The sequence below is a fragment of the Eleutherodactylus coqui genome, chromosome 3, assembly GCF_035609145.1.
Source record: "Eleutherodactylus coqui strain aEleCoq1 chromosome 3, aEleCoq1.hap1, whole genome shotgun sequence".
Classification (NCBI taxonomy): domain Eukaryota; kingdom Metazoa; phylum Chordata; class Amphibia; order Anura; family Eleutherodactylidae; genus Eleutherodactylus; species Eleutherodactylus coqui.
Window position 1 is genome coordinate 194,883,797 of NC_089839.1, and position 22,407 is coordinate 194,906,203.

The 22,407-nt window shown below is 43.9% G+C and overlaps 1 protein-coding gene across 5 annotated transcripts in view; it reads left to right on the forward strand.

Annotated features, from left to right (window-relative positions):
• Positions 1–21,155, forward strand: part of LOC136621307 (SRSF protein kinase 3-like) — a 32,594-nt gene extending 11,439 nt beyond the window's left edge. For 4 of the 5 annotated variants that reach the window (XM_066596722.1, XM_066596723.1, XM_066596724.1 and 1 more), the window contains exons 2-12: positions 1,691–1,778; positions 3,252–3,360; positions 6,813–6,900; positions 7,216–7,302; positions 8,335–8,442; positions 9,704–9,860; positions 10,949–11,043; positions 13,691–13,798; positions 15,947–16,016; positions 18,977–19,069; positions 20,014–21,155. In XM_066596722.1, the coding sequence (XP_066452819.1) occupies positions 1,730–1,778; positions 3,252–3,360; positions 6,813–6,900; positions 7,216–7,302; positions 8,335–8,442; positions 9,704–9,860; positions 10,949–11,043; positions 13,691–13,798; positions 15,947–16,016; positions 18,977–19,069; positions 20,014–20,198 (1,149 nt within the window). In that variant the 5' untranslated portion in view covers positions 1,691–1,729 and the 3' untranslated portion in view covers positions 20,199–21,155. Of the gene's footprint in view, positions 1–1,690; positions 1,779–3,251; positions 3,361–6,812; positions 6,901–7,215; positions 7,303–8,334; positions 8,443–9,703; positions 9,861–10,948; positions 11,044–13,690; positions 13,799–15,946; positions 16,017–18,976; positions 19,070–19,991 lie in introns of all 5 variants that reach the window. The other variant, XM_066596727.1, reaches the window with a different exon arrangement.
• Positions 21,156–22,407: the final 1,252 nt, after the last annotated feature.

Consider the following 22,407-nt stretch of genomic DNA (forward strand, 5'->3'; position numbering starts at 1 on the left):
CTTGCACCAGGGGATTTTACTTTAATGTTTCATAAGTTTGATATATATATATGTTTGTGTGTTTACATTACTTACCAGCATGGATTTTGTGATGGGCGGTCCACTGAGAGGCGAAAGTGGTGCCAGTGTGAGGCGCACAATGGACAGAAACAGATGGTCCACAGTGCCAGAGCAGGCCTCAGCTTCATGATAAAAGGGGTTTGCCAGGGTTAGAAAAACATGGCTGCTTCTTTTTTTTTGAAACTCAGTGCCACCCTTGTCCATTGGATTGTTTGTGGTATTGCAACTCTGTTCCATTTAACTGCACAGGAGCTGAGATGCAATACCAGACACAACCCTATGGACAAAAGTGACTCTGTGTTTGGAAGAAAACGGCTATGTGTTTCTAACCCTGCACAACCCCCTTAAGGCCACAAATGCCCAACCCAGGTCTCCTGAGTTCAGCAGCGGGAAAGACGTGAAAGTTGCAGATACTCAGTTCATCTGTCACCTTGTAAAGAATTGTCTGTCGCAGCCTTCAGCAAACAATTCCTCAGTGATTGCTGCAGTTATGTTATTGCATCGAAGGCTGGACAAATATCTGTCTGGGATGATTTAGTGAATCCTGCACTGAGCAGGGGGTTGGACCCGATGACCCTGGAGGTCCCTTCCAACTCTACTATTCTATGATTTCCCCCAGCAATCAGCTGGTCTCAACCCCTACACTTACCGCAGTCGCATTGGGTGTCGCACATTGGGGTCAGAGTCGAACGTGCAATAGAAGGTTCCACACCCAATGTGGATGGAGCTGTCAGCATCCAGCCCACTGCAGTGGCTGAGATCACCTGATTGCCGGGGGCCATGAGCAGAGGACCCCTGCCAATCAACTATTTATGACCCAATCTGAGATAAGGTCATCAATACTGCAAGGGGTTAAGTGTCCGGAATGCCCCTTTAAGTATTATAATAGACAGTGTTGGATATTCCTCTTATATTAATCTTGTGGAGACTGAGCAGTTAATAATGTGCTCTCTACTGGAGGAATAGTTTGCAGTACACACTAGGAAGTGAGGGTCCCCAAATGAATACTGCTAATTGGACCCCAAAATTGGCTGTTAACTGCAGTAGAACCAAGTAGTAAGTGTTCAGTTTCATTGCAGCACTGCCACATGGGAAATTAAGTATTACATGGTGCCTATTGAAAATAATGTACTATATGAATACAGAAAGAGCGCCTAGAACGGGACTACCCTTTATTAAATTGCCTGATAGGGTAATTGAAAATGTTTTTTTTGTTTGTTTGTTTTTTTTAAACCAGATTGATAGATTTCATTGTGGTAGGGGCTTTATTGTAGTAGTTTTGTCTGGGCACTGCCACGTGTCCCCATAGATCCTGACACCTGTCCACTGCCTTCTCTTGCACACTCTTATCACTCGGAGCAGAGGGGCACATGGATCAGCCTGGCATTACTGCTTCTTCCATTAGCATTATCCTCACTATATCAACTGAGCTCCACCATGCCAGAATGAAATGCCAGACCCTGAACAGTCTTGGCAGTCTTCTGAGTTGACAAGGACCTGAGAAGAGGGTGAAAGGGTTCGCGAGGACAGCAGTAAGGCAGCTGCAGACGGTGATAGCAAATCTAATATTGCATGATATATATAATCTATGTATGTACATAGTAATACGCTGCGTGTGATTATATTTCAGGGGTAAGCTTCCTGCCTAAATACAAAAGCAGCTTATAACATGTCTGATAAAGATGGTGCCCAGGAAAACCCTGCAGAGTACTGTCCAGGTGAGTGTAATAATGGAATATAAATTTACAGTGCATGTAGAAGCCCATAGCATCCAGTCAGAAGTCCTTGTCATCACTTCTGATTGGTGGAGGTCTGACCACTGGGGTTCCCACAGATCATAAGGCCCCTTTAACTTTTGTCAACTTTTTTTTCTCCTTACACAGTGCCACACCCAGCCTGGCACTGTGCAGATCCATTAACTCACCCCTATACGTTTGAGTACCTAGATAGGATAAGTCCTATACAAAAAAAATATAGTCCCAGTGGTAGGACCTATAGTAACATTACTTATCCTGTATTGTAGTCCAGAGCTGCACTCACTATTCAGCTGGTGGGGTCATTGGATTACAGGATTACATATCCTGTACTAATTCTCAATTACATCCGGTATTATACCCCAGAGCTGCACTCATTATTCAGCTGCTGGAGTCACTGTGTACACACATTATTTATCCTGTACTGATCCAGAGTAACATCCTGTATTATACTTAAGAGCTGTACTCACTATTCAGCTGGTGGAGTCACTGTGTGCATACATTACTTATCCTGTACTGATCCTGAGTTACATCCTGTATTATATTCCAGAGCTGCACTCACTATTCTGCTGATGAAATCCCTGTATACATATATTTTCCTCACTTGTGCTGATCCTCAATTACAGCCTGTATTTTAGTCCAGAGCTGAATTCATAATTCTATAGCCTTCAGAGCTTAAACCTCCCAGCATTACACTAGACACTGTACTAACAATCTTATGTCCATCAAAACTAACTGTCCCCTTGCATTATAAGCTATGCTGATAGGTGTTGCCAATGGAAAGCAGTAGAATTGTGAATTCGGCTCTGAGTTTTAAAATGAAATACCCTTTAATGACTAATTGAATTATATAATCAGTATCAATTCACAAAGACTCTATTAGGCGCAACTCAAAAAAACAGGACCATCATGGCTTGCAGGGCAAATCAGAATTCCATGACAGGCCTTTCTAGTGCTGTCACAACATTTAGGATTGCCCTGCAAGGAGGGGTCTATGGAATGACAACTAACTTGGATTTTTTTCTAAAGATCCAAGTTATAGGGGTTGTCCAGGGTTAGAAAAATTTGCCTGGTTTCTTCCGAACACAGCACCACCCTTGTCCATAGGGTTGTGTGTGGTATTGCAGGTCAGCTCCATTGAAGTGAATGGGAGCTGAGCTGCAATACTAGACATAACCCAGGGACAAGGGGTGGCACTGTGTTTGGAAGAACCTAGCCACGTTTTTCTAACCCTAGACAACTCCTTTATTTGTCACTTTTTAGCCCCCTCCTCCATTGCCAGTATGATTGTTACATGGGTTTTCCTGAATATGCTTCAGAAACTTATTTAGGCAGATGAAGAAAGTAATTCAACCTATTCATTGCCAGCTTTGACTGGAACCTCCTTTTTTTCCAACTACATCTGCCATGTTCATATTTCCATATGTCTGCTTGTAGGAGGATACCATCCGGTACAAACAGAGGAGATCCTGAACAGAAGATACCAAGTCATTCACAAAGTTGGCTGGGGTTATTTCTCCACCGTATGGCTCTGCCGTGATTTACAGTAAGTGGCATTTCTTATTATTATTTCAGGGGTCCTCTGACAAGAAGCAGATCACAGGTTTTCTTGCTCCTGCGATCAGCTGTACTCTGGGGAAATCTGACAGTTCAATTTCAATGCAGCACTCCCACAGGACACATAACGTATTACACAAATATTAGTGAAATCAATGTGTTGTCTGTGCAGTACAGGGCTGTGTTGGGTCCTCCAGAGCGTGTTTTACTTTATGGCTTATAAATAAGGATCCTGAATAGGGGTCTCTTTACTGTTAATTCAGAATTCCCTTATAAGGTATTTTGAGAATCGGTTTTGCAAACCAAACAATCCCTTTAGGGCGCCTTCACACAGGACACAAATCAAAATCCGCACCACAATCTGTACGTCTAAAGACAGATTTTAGTTTCAAAAGGTTTTACATGGTTTTTATATATTTGTGCATGATGAAAAACTGAAAATTACCCCTTTAGGGGATCTTTAGGCTAGGATCACACGGGGCAGATGTGCTGCAGTTTTTCCGTTGCAGTTTTGTCGCAGAAGAACTGCTTCTGCGGCAAAATCGCTTCAAAGGTTATTTTTGTCTTGCGTATTTTCTTGCGCTTTTTCGGCATAAAAAATCCGCAAGCGTTTTTTTCCGCAGCGCTTTTTTACTTTTGCAGCGTATTTTGGTGCAGATTTTGCTGCGCCCATAGAGGTCTATGGACAAAAAAGCGCTGTGGAAAAGTCAAAAGAATTGACATGCTGCATCTTGAAAAACCGCACCGCAGCTGCATTTCCGCACTGCGGCTGTGCGGAAAAAATCCGTCCTGTGAGAACAGCTTTTTGCCCTAACACATTTGCACTGCATTACACTGCAAATGCAGCGGTTTTACCGCAGTGCAGATATGCAACGGCAAACCACAGCAAAACCGCAGCAAATCTGCCCCGTGTGAACCCAGGCTTAGAGATATTAATCAAAGTTTTGTAAACATTTGTCAAACAAGCAAGTAAACAAACAACATAAGAAATAAGTCTCCACTCATTACTGTATGTGTAAAGGCCCATTTACACAGAGTGATGATCGCTCAAAAATCGCAAAAAAGCGATCGTTTGACGATAATCGTTGCGTCTAAATGCGCAACCATCGTGCACTTTTCGGGCGCTGCTAGCTGATTGTTAAGTTCAGGCCAACCTAAAAATCATCCTCCAGCCTTATCAGGAGTTCTCCACGGGGAGTGCTGACAGCATTGTTTCCCGTCTGAGAACAAAGGAACTAAGAGCCCTCCAACTATTAACTGCTATCAGCTAAAGGCTTCATTTGCTCACTTAATTGCTATTAAGTATCTGACTAGCTACTTATTAGTTTATGCAAAATGATCGCTCAAACTGTCATTTGAGAGATCTTTGAGCGATTATTGCTCCGTGTAAATGGGCCTTTGATTAATTAACTCTTGTTTATATAATAGGCATTTTGGATAACAATGTCTGGTGTGTCTCGGGGAATTTTTTCCTATGAGGTCAGGAATTGCAGCATATTCAGAATATCTAGATAGTCAGACCATGGTTGCCAAGTCTTAACGAAACCCTCCATACAATCATCTCTCATAGCAGAAAGTTTTTCATAGATCATCATTTTGGAAATTCTGTCTACGATGGGGTTCAAATCAAAGGAGGGTTTTAACCATTGGGATGCCATGTGGATCTTGGTTGCCACGCAAATATACTGGGAGAGTTTGTGTTGTTGGTTACTATACCCGGTCGGCTTGTCTGCCAGCAGGCAAATCCAAGGAGTGAGGTGGAATGTGGGACCCAATACTCTCAAGACCAGGTTGGCTACCTTTCTCCACAAGGATCTCACCGTTGGACATGTCCACCAGATATGTAAGACAGTGCCCAGTGTCCCACAACCTCTAAAACAATTAGGAAAAGTTGAAGGGGAGAACTTGTTTATGGTTGTGAGGACATAGTGGGTTCTATGTAATATCTTGTAGGAGGTTTCAGACAGGGTCACCTGGTGGCTACCTTTGGCAACAAATGCACAGCAGTGGTGCCATCTTGCCATAGACACCAATATGTTCAGGTCCGCCTTCCAGCGTCTCATGAACGGGGCTTTGCCATCACTCAAGGGTTGGTTCAGAGTATTGTATATAGGAGAGAAATTGTCCCTGGCTGGAGGGGTGACTAGGCAGGGACACCAAGGAGGCTTCAATCTCCACCCAAAGGAAAGCTCCCGGGCCTGAAAAGATGGGAGGTATCTGGGCCATCTGTGCTGCTGAGTTGTACTTTTGTAGATTAGTAACAGATAGTCCACCTAATATTCTATGATACATTATTTTTTGTTTAATCCAAGGTCTCTTGTTGTTCCAGATAAATTGTGAGATGGCCCGTTGCATAGCCCTTAAGTCTGGTGGGGGATTCTAATTAGGAGGCACCTGAACAGATAGAGGAGTCGTGGTAGAACATTCATTTTGATGCGGAATTGACAGCAAAATTCTGCCATTTTCAATTCCTTAGCAAAATCCACCCATTAGACATGCGGATTTTGGTGTGGATTTTTTTGTGCATCCAGTGGAATATTCTCTCCCATGTGAAAGTGCCATTAATAACCATACATTAGAATCACTTACTACATTTTGCTTATTGACATACCCAAACTAATTTATCCCTATACAAAAGATCATCACTTTAAGAGGGAAACTGTTAGGAAATACCGAAATAGCTGCTCACTTGTAAGAGGGGATAGGACTGCTCTGCCTCCCAGGCTGCCACCGCTGAGCCCCGCTCCCTGCCAGTGACCTGCACAGGAGAGTGGGATAGAGTTTGACACAGTGCTCTAAGCACTTGGATTAAGCCCTGCTCCCTTCCTGTGAAAGGGAAAAATGAGACTTGGAGCACTTCCAGTGCTAGGAAGAGGCTCAGCCCCCGATAATGTCACTGATGATGCATCTAGCACGTCGCTGCATTAAAGAAAGTGAGTACTGACTGACTGTAAGTGAGGCCGGTCTTAAAAAAAACAGTAGTTGTGCATACCATTAGAGATTTAAATGGTTGAACAACATGCCTGTTGTATAGGACTAGAATTGCTCTATATGACTCGCCCTAACCAATTGAGATAAGTCCACAGGTCCGCGAGCCTTCACATAAGAAATATATCGGCTGAGGTTTAAACGCTGTGTTTAAAGTGGACAGTATTCTAATAGTAGAGCATTAACCCCTTAAAAGTACAAACTGTGTGATTTAAATTTCTTTTCAATAGGACTGATCTCTTTACGGCGTTATTGATATTGTACATAGAGTATTATTGATCCTAAGATGTAGTTAGCTGTTACTAGAAATAGGTTATTCTAAACGTTAACTGTTTGCTTTGTTATAATATAACTCGTTTCCATTACTTTATTAATAAGCAAATGATGCATATTTTTGTAACTCCTTCTGCTGCATCCATATGCTGATGATTTTTTCTGGTTTTGTAATGATAGGAAGAAGAAGTATGTTGCAGTGAAAATATCAAAGAGTGGAAAGAAATTTAATGATGCTGCGCTGGATGAAATAGCACTGCTGAACTGTGTAATAACTTACCACATGACATGTCAGGACGACTAGTCACAATCAGAGCTGCATTCAGAATTCTGTTGACTATCACTTGGGATCTGTCAGCAATGAGCTGATGGACTCATTTCTACCAATGTAGCTGAGTTCCTGTAAATGTGTCATAACAACACATAAGACATCCTATGTGGAAACACTGACTAGCAGGGAGATACTAGGAGATGTGAGGACATGCAGCCTGAGAGCTAACTGTGAGGCAGTAAAATATGAATATAGCTGTGATGTGACTGTGTCTGACTTATTGTTAATGTTCTACTATTTTTATACGCTTAGGTAAACGGAGCACGAAAAAAGGAATCCCAAGGAGAGAACATCATACACTTTTTACAGGACTTTAAACTGATTGGCGAAAATGGCCTTCATATCCTTCTCATTGTAGCATATACACAGTAACAGAATTCAGCTCTGACAAACAGATTTGCCATAAAAATCTCATAGATACATGTCCGAATCTTTGGGACATGCACCTGTATTGAGATCTGCCTCTCATGGCCCGGAAAATAGCTGAGCAGGCTGTTTTATGCTCTTCACGTAACTCCTGTAGAGTTACAGAAACAGCAAAGTTCGTTGTGCCATGCTGTTTCTGTCACATCTATTCTCTTCTATGGTAGTTAAAGGGAATCTGTCACCATCTTTTTTCAGTCCTCACTGAGCACAGCATGAGGTAGTACCTGTCACGCCGATCACATTGATATGTCTGCTGTGTGTATCTGTGCAGTAGTTCGGGAGAAACTTACATTTAATTAGTAGCAGCCAGACCCAGAACTAGTCCTGCATATTCAAGAGCTGCAGACTAGCCACACCCACCCCACTCTCAAGCCAATGATTGACAGCTCTCTAACTATGCATAATAACAGGCAGACAGCTGCCAATCAGGGATTGGAGGGCGGTGTGTGTGTAACTAATTGCAGCAAATGAATATCAAGGACTACTTTGAGTAGTCCTCTATTAATGTGCCACTACTAATGAAATGTAAGTTTCTACCAAAGTACTGCAGAGATCCACACAACATGCATATTACTGCAATCAGTGTGGCAGGCAATACTTCATACTGTCCTCTGTGATCGTAGCAGAAGGAGGCCACGTTGAGTACACTTTCGTATTGACTGTTCTACCAGACCTTACGTTTCCATACTTCAGTCATAGCAACGATCTCCTTCTCACATGCTACTCTTCAGCTTTAAAATTGGGTTTTACTCTCTCTTTTACAGGGGCCACAACACCAAATTGAAATCCATCATATAGTACATCCATGCCTTCCTATTCAAGTATGCTCGTTATTTCATTATAGAACACCAGTACTGAGATATAGCACTAGATCAGTGTAGAATAGTATAAGAACATATGTCTTTGTGCCACTTTTCATGTTAATGGATCCATAACTCAGCTCTACATGTCTGTCTGGTGTTTGAGCTCCTGGGACCTTCTCTTCTACATCTGATGAAAAACTATGGACCAAAGGGTCTCCCACTGATGTGTGTGAAGCGGATCCTGCAGCAGGTCTGTATACTTGCATGTCTTGTGGTGCGGACTCACCATTTGGACGTATGCACAGGGGCCGTGTGTTCATGGCTAGAGTGGCCTACACGTCTTAGTTAATTAATTAGACAACTGCTTATTGAGCCACTTTGAAGTTGTCACTTGTCTCCCCACACTCAGAAATAAGGGGTAGGAATGCTCTCCATGCCCAGATGGAAATCAAACTACCTTGAACTGTGATCTGCTTTATTGGGTGCAATTGGGGACTTATACTTGGTGATGTGATGGCATGATTTGGCTTCACATATCACAATTCACCTTAGCAAAGTTCTCAATCGTAGTTTCTCATATTCTCATCTATCACATGATAGCATGGAAGAATGACTTTCAGCAGTTGAGGATCCATTATGATATAAAGGATATTATGTTATCATGTATAATATATTAGAGATCAATTCCATTTGCTTATTTTCCGCTCTAACACTTGGAGGGGTGAAAGCTTAAAACATATCATTTTTGGCCTTTAAAATTTCTCATAATACCCCTGAAACTAATACTTTACTTCCTGATATGGTGTATTCTCCAGGAGGACCAATAGGTTGAGTACTACATCACCACCAAGGCTGTGATGGACACCTCTTACATCAAGAACACCCAAGAAGACGGCCAGTGAGTGCACAAACAGTCAGGAAATGATGAAGAAGTTCAGGAAAACTCGTAGCATCTAGGACAAACCGAGAACTGGTCATGAGAGCAGTCTTTCTGATCCCAAGGTGTCATTCGTGAACTCACTGGCCACCTTCCTGGGTGGTCTTGATTGAAAGTTTTGACCACCTCATGTGAGCTTCTGTTACCGGCCAGCAGGATGATCTTACTTCTGTTCTGGATTGTTAACGATATCTTCTAGTGCCTTAAAAGAAATGTGCTCGGTATTTTTCATACCACATAATTCAACATAACAACTTTATGTATACTCAACATGACATCATCCATAACTCGAAAATGGTTTCAAGTATTGCAAAAATGACTGCACCAATTAATTCTGCCCTCAAATGCTGTATTCCGTGTTCCCCTTTCTATTGAAGTTTTTTGAGCTGAATCGAAAGTGTCTGCACAAAGATGGCCAATAGACACCACCACAGTGCCAAAATAATTTCCCCCACCCATCTAAAAAGTTTCTTACTTGTATTTATGTTCAGAAGAACTATGAGTGTCCTTGACTTTTGAATCACCGCATACATCTAGTCCTTATGTTCTAAATACAGAATCTCTGGTGTTTAAGGTGCTTCAAGGTCTGAACTTTCTTCACAAGAAATGTCGTATCATTCACACTGATATTAAGCCAGAAAACATACTAGTTTGTGTAAAGGCGGACAACTTCCAGCAGTACATGGCACAGGCAGAAGTCTGGAACCACAACAGGACCCATGGAGGCAATGGTATGAACATGTCTACTGATAGTATACATCATGCATGTCAAACACAAGGCCCACAGGGGAAAATCTGGCACACTGCCTCATTTTATGTGACCCACCGGCCATGCATCATAAAAGGCAGGAATTCTACTCACCCAACCTGTAGCAGTGGTCCGGTGGTGGCAGTGCAGTCAGTGACCGCTGACCTCTCCCTCTTGGGGTCTGCGTGAGCCGTTCTGTATGCAGTGCAGATGCCAAGGTGGGAGGTTAGCAGTCAAAGATACAGCAGCGGGCCGGAGCTGCAGCTGGGTGAGTGGAATGCCTCGGGATGCAGCCCTGCCAGAGGCCAATAAATGGGTTGCTATAACTATTGGGACTACTATGGGGACATCATTACTACTGGGGCCATTATAGGGGTCACTGTTACTACTGAGGCTATTATGGGTGGTCATTATTACTACTGAGGCCACTATGGGAGTCACTATTACTACTGCGGCCACTATGGGAGTTACTATTAGGGCTCGTTTACACAGGGAGCATCAGGGCATTTCATTCCTGCATATATGCTGTGTATTTGCTTGACAGAGAATATCTTACTCCTACGTTTTCAGACGCTCCAGCATGTTTTTTATGTGCACAAATACACTGCATTTTTGCGCTCACACAAAAAATGCAGATAGGCCCTATTGAAGCGGTGCACAAATACGCAGGGTTCCTGCATATTCACGGCATATGTGTGCGTGCACATTCTATTCAATGGCCTATTGCGGTGTGTACTATATACAAAAATAGGTCATGTCGCATATTTTTCATGCGATCGCACATTGCGTGAAAAAATATGCTTATGTGAAAAAACCCATTGAAATCAATGGTCTCTATTTACTGCATATTACGTGCACAGAAACTGTACAAGTAATACGCTGCGCAAATACACTCATATGAAAGGAGTCCTTACTATATAATTACAATTGGCCCTTTATAGGCAACCATAAGGCTGATGTGACCCTTGTTGAAAATTAGTTTGGTATAGGTCAGACTTTTTAAAGGATGTCCTTCACAAAGACTGGCCAGGTTGATTATACTGGTTTCCAACCATTCATGTATCGTTCCAGGGATTGATGACAACTTCTTAACTCATCTTTTTGAAAGTGGAAATGCAGACATGCTTGGGGTGAAAATTGCAGATTTGGGTAGTGCATGTTGGACGGTAAGTTTTCCATTGTTATGGTTCATTCATGAATAAAGGTCTACTGAATGGAGGTGATGGTCTTCAAAGGGGACATATGTCATACATACATCAATGGTTTCCATGTGACTGTGATGTTGTGTACCTTGTCGAAACCCCTTTGGTGTTGTGTCATGTGTCACAAGTGTCATGGAAAATACTCACTCCCATAGACTGTTCCAGGGATTGACTTCTCTAGATAGTGCATATGGAGTTCTCTATGACTGGAAATCATTCATAGACTTCAATATTGATTCTATAGTATGTCAAAAGACTACTTTAAGGTGAGTTTCCTCAAAGGTGTTTTCTCATTTTTTACTAGTGATGACCTATCCTAAGGGTAGGTCATAAATAGTAGATCAATGGAGAGCCACTGCTCAGGATCCCCACTGATCAGCAGATCCTCTGGTCAACAGACTCCCACAGATTGCTAAAATGAAGAGGCAAAAACATTCAGCCAATCTCTGTGCTTCTTCGGCTGTCATCAGCAAGTAGTGTACAGTGTTGCTACTGTACATTTTAAAGGGCTTTTCCAGGACTTTAGCTACTGATGACCTATCCTAAGGGTAAATCATCAACGACCTCCTGACAGCAAATTGAGGGGTCACTACTTCCTACTGATCCTCCTCGACCTCTCCGCAGCATTTGACACTATTGACCACAAACTCCTCCTCAGTATGCTTCGCTCCATTGGACTAAAGGACACTGCTGTCCCCTGGTTCTCCTCCTACCTAGCCGACCGCTCATTCAGCGTCTCCTTTGCTGGCTCCACCTTCTCTTCCCCTTGCTGTTGGGGTCCCACAGGGCTTCGTTCCTTGGCCCCCTCCTCTTCTCCATCTACACAGCCCCTGTTGGACAAACCATCAGGAGATTTGGCTTTCAGTGCCATCTCTATGCTGATGACACCCAGTTATACACCTCTTCCGTTAACATCACAGCAACATTCCTCCAGAACGCCACTGACTGTCTGTCTGCTGTCTCTAACACTATGTCCTCTCTCTTCTTAAAACTGAACCTCTCAGAAACTGACCTACTGGTGTTTCTGCCCTTCACTAACCGACCTCATCCTGGCGTCTCCATCTCAGTGTGTGGCACAACCATAACTCCCAGACAGCATGCCCGCTGCCTTGGGGTTATATTCGACTCTGATCTCTCCTTTACCCCCTACATCCAATCTCTGGCCCGAACCTGTCAGCCGCACCTCAAGAACATCGCAAGAATCAGCCCTTTTCTCAACGTGGACATGCTAAAAACGCTCACTGTTGCCCTCATCCACTCACGGCTCGATTATTGCAACTCGTTGCTGATTGACCTCCCTGCACCAGACTCTACCCTCTCCAATCCATCCCGAATGCGCTCATCTTCCTGTCCAGCCGTTACTCAGACGCCTCTGCCCTGTGCCAGTCACTGCACTGGCTGCCTGTCAAATATAGAATTCAATTCAAACTCACTACCCTCATCCATAAAGCTCTCCATAACACCGCGCCGCCCTACATTGCGTCTCTCATCTCAATCCACCACCCAGCCTGCGCCCTCCGCTCTGCTAACGAAACCAGATTAAGCGCCCCTTTAATTCAACCTCTCTCTCCCGTCTCCAAGACTTCTCCAGAGCAGCACCAGTCCTCTGGAATGCACTACCCAAAGCTATCTGGGCAATCCCCGACACACAAAACTTCAGGCGTGCTCTAAAAATGTACCTCCTAAGGGAGGCATACCACATCTCCTAAACCAAACCCCTCTGTACTCAACCTGATTACATGCTCCCTGTCCTATTGACTGCAATCCCTGCTAACCGCAATTAACCGCCCCTTGCAGTCATACCGATTTAGCCATCACACGGCTTAAGTCTGACCATTGTATGTGTCAGGGGCGTAACTATAGAGGATGCAGGGGATGCGGTTGCACCCGGGCCCAGGAGCCTTAGGGGGCCCATAAGGCCTCTCTTCTTCATATAGGGAGCCCAGTATTATGAATAAAGCATTATAGTTGGGGGCCCTGTTACAGGTTTTGTACTGGGGCCCAGGAGCTTCAAGTTACACCTCTGGTCTGTGTGTATAGCATCCCACACTCTCCACCTTGCCATACCGCGCACACCTCCAGCCCTTTACCTTCTGTTTCACCGCTATATCTGTAGTATGTAAGCTCGTTGGAGCAGGACCCTATCCCCTACTGTTTCCATCAGTCAATTAATGCATGTAACTGTGGTTTTTGTATCTTTGTTTTTTGTATCTGTTCTCCCCTGTTCTGTAAGCGCTGCGGAATATGTTGGCGCTATATAAATAAATATTATTATTATTAATTAATTGACGGGGGCCCACCACTCTGGATTCCCAATGATCAGCTGATCATCTGGCCCACTGTCATTGCAGCAAGCCGGATGTTATCATCGCTGTTCAGTGCCAGACGTGTATTAGCCGACTTCACTCTCATTGAATGGGAGTGATGCCTCCTATTATACTTCTGCCTCTTCATTGCTGTCAGGACCGGACATCCTGAGGATAGGTCATCAGTAGTTAAAGTCTATACCCCTTTAAGTAATTAAAATCTATATCTAATTGTAAACCCTGATATTTAGTGACATTTATTTTATGCACAGTGCAGAATTAACTAATCTGTTTCTATTCTACAGTATAAGCCATTCTCTGAAGAGATCCAAACACAACAATACAGGGCGTTGGAGGTCCTGCTGGGTTCTGGGTACAATACCCCGGCCGATATATGGAGTACTGCGTGTATGGTATTATCCACTGACTCTTCTCTTCTTTAAAATGAAAGCTATTTCTATGTAATTGAGTGACTTTGATGAAGTGATGCAATTTTTGTACCAATTTGTAAGTTGCTTTGTCACTTTCTCCATTCACATACATGGCTGCTTTCAAATTTCTGCAAGTTACCTTTGGAAACGGATATTGATTTAGCTCCACCCTGCTGTCAGACATGTGACCAAGCAGTGAATGTTTCTCCTTGAACATCATTCTTATTCAAAGCACCAAATTCCCTGCATAGTCATAGAGCTAAATGATTATACTTTGGCTGCTAGCAGCCACCACTAGAGGGAGCTCATGAGCTTACTGAATACTGATTATATATTGAACTTAATAATAAATCTGTATGCAATAAGCCACTGAGTGAAGTGGTTATTAAAGGGTTAAAATACCCTCTGGTGGAATCCAATGGTAATTTGAGTTCATTTTCTGCAACTCCTTACATTCAATCTACAGTAGTAGAAAGTAGGATGCTTTGACATTTTCCATTTAAGACAGTGATGAGCCATCTTGCCTTCAAGGCCCTTGTGTAAATGTTTATTGGTATATCCACATGGATAGAGAAGATGGAATTGATTATGGGGTCTGATATATATTCTTTTGTAAAAAAAATTAAGCCCCCTAGAAAGAGTTGTCGTTCTGCTGCAAAACCCGGCATGCAGTTACATCTCAGGCAGATATGTAAATGATTATTGTTGTGGTGATTAGATGAACGGTCTTGTCACCTGAGGCCTTAAAAGTGGTTCCCCCTTTGGCCTATAAAAGGCTCTCAGAGGCTCCTTGTGTGCAGTGACCTCTTTCTCCACTTGTGTAGAGCTTGTTGACCACTAGACGTCTCTACGACACAATACAAGAGATTTCGCCCAGTTAACAGAGTTTGAGAGGGGCGCATTATTGGAATGCGAGAAGCTGGATAGTTGCATCAATGAATTGCTCATTAACTGGATCATTCTATCCAGACTGTTAGGAGATGTTTGGACCAGTGGATGCATAAGGGTACGCTTGCAAGGCGACTGGGCTCAGGACACCCTCGACAGACCACCAGTAGAGAGCATCGTCTGACAAGCACGAGCAGCTCCAACTGTTTTGTTGTCTGCCATCCAGAGACAGGTGGCACCATTGTTACACCCCTGTGTCTGTCAGAACCATTTCCAAGCACTTGGCTGAAGGACATTTGGTCTCACAGCGCCCATTATATGTACTGACTTTAACACCCACCGTGGTACAAGTACAACGACAGCTCAGCGATATGTTCAGGACATCTTGCAGCCACATGTGTTCCTCTCATGGCGGCTTCCAAGAGGCAGCAGGATAATGTTCGGCCGCACACACAAGGGGGTCACAGGAATGTCCCCACAACATTGTCATACTTCTGTGGCTGCCCGGTCACCAGATTTATCACCAATAGAACATGTATGGGACTATCTGGCTCACCAACTTTGACAGCTTATGAATTTGCACAATCTGGAGACTCAATTAAAGCAAAGGCGGAGCGATAAGCTGTGGGATATAAAAAATAATAAAAGTATTCAATGCGCCTCTAATGCTTTATAAAAATACTTATTAGTATCTTATTTTGTATAGGACTTACCTGGTGCGCGAAGGGTTAATCCGTAGTTGAAGGAGTTAACCCTTCGGCACCTGTTGTCCTGGTCTGCGTCTGTGGGTTACCATACGGAACCTGTATGCCTCCATGCCCAACTATATCACATCTTGTATCCAAGCTAGGGGCGGTACAACAAGGTACTAGAGCCTTCATGCCTGCCCGTATCACATCTTGTATCCAAGCTAGGGTGGCACAACAGGGTACTAGAGTCTCCATGCTTGCCCATATCAAATCTTGTATCCAAGCTAGGGGCGGTACAACAGGGTACTAGAGCCTCCATGCTCGCCCATATCAAATTTTGTATCCAAGCTAGAGGCGGTACAACAGGGTACTAGAGCCTCCCTCCAAGGGGTCAGTTTTCTATTATAAACAACCCTTTTGCTCTGATATTGTAATCACTTACTTATAACAACGTTACAATCACAGAGAAAGTTTCATACTCCTTCTAGGTGATGGATTTTTTTTGACAATGAGTGTATATTGGGGTATTTTACAATGTGGTTTGTTACTCTAGGCATTTGAAATGGCAACTTCCTACTACCTGTTTGCACCACAAGCTGGAGAAAACTTCTCAAGAGATGACGGTAGGAACTTGCTTCTTAATGGGTTTTCTCATGGGTTGAAAATAATTTGGGCAGCTATTTTTGGGGACGCATAGTGTTAAGACAGCAGAAATGCAGTCCTAAGCTCTCGCTCACGACCTGAAAGTTATGGGTTCAATCCCTGTGTGGTTCAGGTAGCCGGCTTAAGGTTGACTCAGCTTTCCATCCTTCTGAGGTCGGTAAAATGAGCACCCAGCTTCCTGGGGGGTAAAAGATGACTGAGGAAGGCAATGGCAAACCACCCCAACAAAAACAGTCTGCCAAGAAAATGTCACAATGTGACATCACCCTGGGAGTCAGTCATGACTCAGTGCTTGCACCAAGCGACTTTACCTTCACCTACCTTTTTGGAGAATTGAGGTATATAACCATGAACCTCCCACCTTACTATTTATCCACCATAGTGTACATGGAGGAGATTCTTGCTCAGGCCAATTTTACATGAGTGTAAAATGGGTGCATTTGTGTGCTCCTGTTATGGTCACAATGCCTGGACTGACTGTTGGTCTGATATTCCAGAGCTGACAGCATCATGGAGATGTTGTCATTTCTGGAGCATTGGACTCACAGTTGGACCGGGACTCGCAGACATAATACAGGCACACAAATGTACCTGCATTACTCTCGTGTGAACTGGCTTTACTCTTAATGCTCCCAGAGGTTCCTCAGTTCCTGCTACAGGATCATGCACTGGCAGAACTATAGGGCATGCGGTTGCACCCGGGCCCAGGAGCCTTAGGGGGCCATAAGGCCTCTCTTCTCCATATAGGTAGCCCAGTACTATGAATAAAGCATTATAGTTGGGGACCCTGTTACAGATTATGCATTGGGACCCCGAAGCTTCAAGTTACGCCTTTGCGTTAAAGGGTTAAGAAAAGTTGGGGGCCCCAAGATAAACTTTTGCACCCGGGCCCATGAGCCTTTAGCTAAGCCCCTGGGATCATGTCATACCTCCGCCCCAATCCCTGTATGGGAAACTACAGACTGCACAGCTGTGGTTCTCAACAGGTGACTCTCGAACGATGGGCTACTACAACTCTCAACATGTTGTGATAGAGGGTTTAGCAAAGTATACAACAAGCCCATATACAGCAATGTTCTTCAACTTCAGTCCACAAACACCTCCAAGAGATCACAATTAGGGTTGGGTTCACACGTTGCAGTAGTATGCCGCAGCTGTATATATTATACCTCAAATTGCCAAGGTTTGGCAATATATTTATTGGCTGTGTGGTTTTTACAGGTTAACTACATTTTGAAACATGTTTTACCTGTAAAAACAATGCTGTCAGTATCAACATTGCAAAATTGTGTCACTTAGTGATAAAATGCATGTGGTACCAGTGTCGCAGTGTTGGCATCGCAATGCTAATTCAAAATAGGATGCAGCAGAAGGAGTTACAGAAATGTGCAATATTTATTTACAAACTAAGAAATGCAATCTGATAATAGTATATGAACAAGTTAACAACCTTTACCATAAATTCACCTGTCACTAGCTACAGCTAACTAAATCCTAGGATTAATAATACTTTATTCACAGTATATAATAAAGGTAACACTTCGTGGATTATGTCAATTACACTTGATATTTAACAAGTCCATATGGCCAAATACAACACATACCGTCACTTCTGTGATCACCACCCCATTACAGTCTTTAAGTACAATGTCTCTTTAAATAACACAGTCTATACCCAGATTCGAGCGCCAATAACTTGCACAATGTTTGTGTCTGCAATATTAGTCTTTCTCACAGCGAGCCTGCTAATGTACTGTTCCTAGTGGTGTGCATATCTAGTGGTTTTACTGAGGCCGATCTCACTTACAGTTCCATTGGGCGGAAGTCATTGCTTCTACCAATCCAAGACTGTCGGGGGTCAGGAATGTGACTCTACCAACAACTCTCTGTGCTTCATGTTGCAGTCCAGTTGCTTCCTCCAATTCAGGACTGCAGTGCAGGCTCTCTCCTTTAGAGGTCCACACTGTCTTCCGCTGTTGCACTCCTTAGCGCTTCTCAAACTCAGTCCTCTCTGCTTTCTCCCTCAATCTCTGGAGCAGCCTGCACCCTTCACAGACTATTGCGCCTCTCATGGCAGCTCCTCAGCAGTCTGTTGCACCTCAGCATTCACAACAGCACATCTGCTCACTGCAACAGTCCCTGCTCTCTATTAGTGGCACAGCAAGAATTCATTTTTATAGGGTGCCTGTCACACTGAGAATATTTGGGCCCACTCCTCGAGGGTGCAGGGCTTAACTCTTTGGCGCTGAAAAGTGTTGTAACTTTCTTGGTGTTTTCTCTTACTCTCCGCTACCCTGCCCTATATGACGGGGATGAGGCTTACCATGGCCCGAAGCGGACGCTCATCAGAGTGAGCCGCTGTAGTAAGAGGAGAGCAGGCATCGCTCCCCCTCTTACACCAGCACACTACCCCAATGTGTTAACTTAGCCACAAGGGCACGATCCCGCAGTGTGGTAACTGCATGCGGCTGAAACCTTGTCCACCTATGGTGATCAATGACTGGAAGATTTTGATAGCAAGAGGGCAGTATTATTGGCAAAATCTGCAGCCATCGGCCACTGCAGGAAGGCTTTGGCTTCATATGGTTTACTGCATCATGGGACCATACCTTAAGCATATAGACTGAACACCGGTGGTAATGTGTGACGCACTGACAGTACTTATGCCTCCTATGCGGTACTGAGGACATACCTAAAACATGACCAGTTGGGTTATAACTGAGGACTGGAGTTGAGGAACAGTGGTTCACAGCCACAAACTTGCTCATTCAGAACAGTTCTCACCTGGCCAGTAGAGGGCGGTATACAGTAGGGGGCTCCTCTCTATAACCTTCATGTGCCCTAACCTGGCATTTAGAAAAGGACAATATATGAAGTAACAATAAATAATAATGGTAATCATGATTTTTTGATATTTCAGATCATATCGCCTGCATTATAGAACTGCTCGGCCGCATACCACCAAAAATCGCCTTTTCCGGGAAAAAATCTGCAACCTTTTTTAATAAACAAGGTACGAGAGCGACAAATGTGTCCATGAACCATATCATTTCTTATATTCTAAAATCCAAAGAAAGTAACATGTTATCCGCACACAGCTGTAGAAACACATTTTTTGTAGCCATTTTTCAGAAATCAAAGCAGAATGTTGCAGTTTTTGTGTTATTTTAGAAAAATTGCAATATTGACCCTTATATTTCTGAAAAATTACAATTCTGAAAACTGATTGGTTGCTTTAAGCAACTGCTCCGTTCTTCCTATTAGTAAAAACACTCTGGAAGAGCTGAAAACCGCGAGGGTAAGCGATTTTTGGTTGCGCAAATACGTAGCGTATTTTCACACCCGAAGTGGGCTTATGCCTGTGTGAACAAGCCCTAATTTTGACCCTATAGCGGCCTCAGTAGTAATAGTGATCGACCCATAGTGGCACCAGTAGTAACAGTGAACCCAGCATAGTGGACCCAATAGTAATAGTGTTCCCTATATTTGCCCCAGTGTTTAATGACCCCCCCCCTAGTAGTCCCTGTAGTAATAGTAACCCCCCTATTGGGCTCTGGCCAGGCAGCATCCCTACAGGCTTTCCACTCAACCAGCCTGCAGCTCCGGTCTGGTGGATGTGGCACCCGCTGCCAAGTCTGTGACCACTGACCTCTCTCCTCAGCGTATGCGCTGCATACAGGACGGCGCATGCAGATGCAGGGGGGAGAAGTCAGCGGTCGCAGACTGCACTGCCCCTGGACTGAAGCTTCAGGCTGGGTGAGTAGAATTCCTGTTAGGTTTGACTCACAGAACATGAGGCCGTGGGCCGAATTCGTCCCGTGGATTTGGTGTTTGTCACGTGTGCCTTAGACCGACATATGAAATGCTGGTCTAAGTAACTGTGCCCCAATGTGTCTAATGTGACGTGTGAACGATACCAGTTTTATTCCAAGCAGTTTCCTGTTGGCTCCACTACAGGCGACCTCCTACGGATCCCGTATTTGTACCCCTGTGGCATGTACGACAATCTGGTGAACCGACACAAGTGGCAGATGAACGCGGCGATGGTATTTGCCAGTTTCCTCCTACCGATGCTGGAATATTATCCAGAGAAGCGAGCGTCGGCTGAGAAGTGTCTGGAACATCCCTGGTTACAGTCCTGACAGATCCCGGCAACGAGTCGCCACTTTGTTTCTATTTTTATACTTTATATTGTTTTTCATTGTTAGGGTTTATATGACGGGAAATAGCTGAGAAGCTGGAGAAATGGTAATAAAATGTTCTATGTAAATCCAGGACTCAGATAGAAATCCTGGAGATTACACTGATTGTTGTCATCGTTATTAGTGTGAAGTTCCTATAATCCGGCATCCCGTAAAGCAGCGAATCCGATAATCTGACGCTTCCACTGCAGATCTGCCTATTCTAATAGTATGGCTGTGACCCATAGGCTTTTAAAGGGGTATTCCAGGACCTCTATTGACCAAAAGATGATTGGTGGGTACCCGCTGATCAGCTGCTGTCACTGTGGTCAGAGCAGGAAGCAGAAAGTGCTGCCCGTATCTCAGTGGCCCAGGTTGGCCTCTGACAGATGTAGGGAGAAAGAACGATCGGATGTATTGAATTTAATCCCCTTAACGCTGATGTACAGATATATCATGGAGGTTCGAGGTTTGTATGGAGGGGGATCAGGAGCCGATCCCACTCCATACAGTGAGGGTGCCGCTGTTTCTTAAAGCTGACACCCACCCGCAATAGCTGTATAACCACTGCCACTGAGCAAGGCTGTTAAACCCTTTAAATGTCCCGATAGCCCCCCCCCCCCCATGATGAGATCATGAGGGTCCATTTGGTTGCCATGCCAGTTCGGGGCCTTCTGAAGTCCCCCAGGACTGCCATTGCGGATTGCCTATCAAGTCATGATTTTGGCGTGGCTTGATAGATTGCCTCTCAGATCGTAGTATAATGTAATACCATGGTATCACACTATCATTCTGCAGGAGCGATCAAACCATCACAAGTTCGTGTCCCCCAATGGGGACTAAAAAATTTAGATATCAGTTTTAAAAAGTTTTATTAATTATTAAAAAAAAAAAGTTATAAAAGTTTTTTAAAAAACTTTCCCGTATTCATAGTAAAAAAATCTAAATAAAAAACAAAAACATATTTGATATTGCAGCGTCCAGTCTGATCTATCAAAGTAACGCATTATTTATCCCGACTGGTGAACGTGGTCAGAAAAAAAACCACACCATCAGGAATTGCACTTTTTTGGTCAACGCATCTCCAAGAAAAAATATAATAATAAGCGGTCCAAAAGCTATCAGATAATGTTTACTTTGGGGTGTACAATGTAGAAACAAGACCCCCCCCCCCCCCCACACACACACACACACACACACTATAAGGCAGAATTAATTTTTTCTCCCCCGTTTTACTCTATTTAGAATTTTTGTAAAACTTTTTCAGTACATTATATGGTACGTTACATAGTATCATTGAAAAGTACAACTCGTCCTGCAAAAACCAAGCCCTCATGCAGCAACATAGATGGATATATAAGAATTATGGTTTTCTAAAAGTGGGCAGGAATAAACGAAAGTGAAAAAAGGGGGCAGTCCTTAAGGGGTTAACAGTAACACCCAATCCATTTGTCCCCCTTGGAGAGAAACCACCTCCAGAATTGTCTGATTGTAGCTTCCTCCACTGTCTCCATTGGAAACACATGAACGCTCGGCCAAATTGCTGGCGCATGTGTGCGAGGAAGTTGGGAGAAACCTGGACTCTCACAGGAACACGAGCAGCAGACGTTGCCAGCAGACTGTGAAAACATAAACTAACATCCGTTGGGCCTTCTTGGGTTTTTTCTTTTGCAGGCATGAAAAACAGACGACCCATGGACGTAAGAAACTGACTGAAACTGCATGCGCCCGCGTGACTGATCCCTCAGGCCGGTGAAACACGAGCGTATGCTCACCTCATTTATAGCTCCATACTGCAGCCAGGTGTCCAGCCTGACAAGGATGCCGGGAGTCATAGATTCCTTTGGTGCTCGCAGTTTGTGTTGGGAGCCCCGCGGTCAGGCTGGGATACTGGTGTTAGGGCTCATTCACACCAGCGTATTTGCGCAGCGTATAATGTGCGCAGACACACAGTGAAGAGAATCCATCGATTTCAATGAGTTTTTTCACTTAAGCGTTTTTTAAAATGTGATTATGCAATCGCGTGAAAAAAATACACGCACCGCAAGAACCCATTGAAATTAATGAGCTTGCTTAAATGCTGACGACATACGCAGAATTCGCACTGCGGTGCATTTGTCCGCACAAACACACGCTGAATTGGGCGAAATACAATAGGGGGAATGCACAA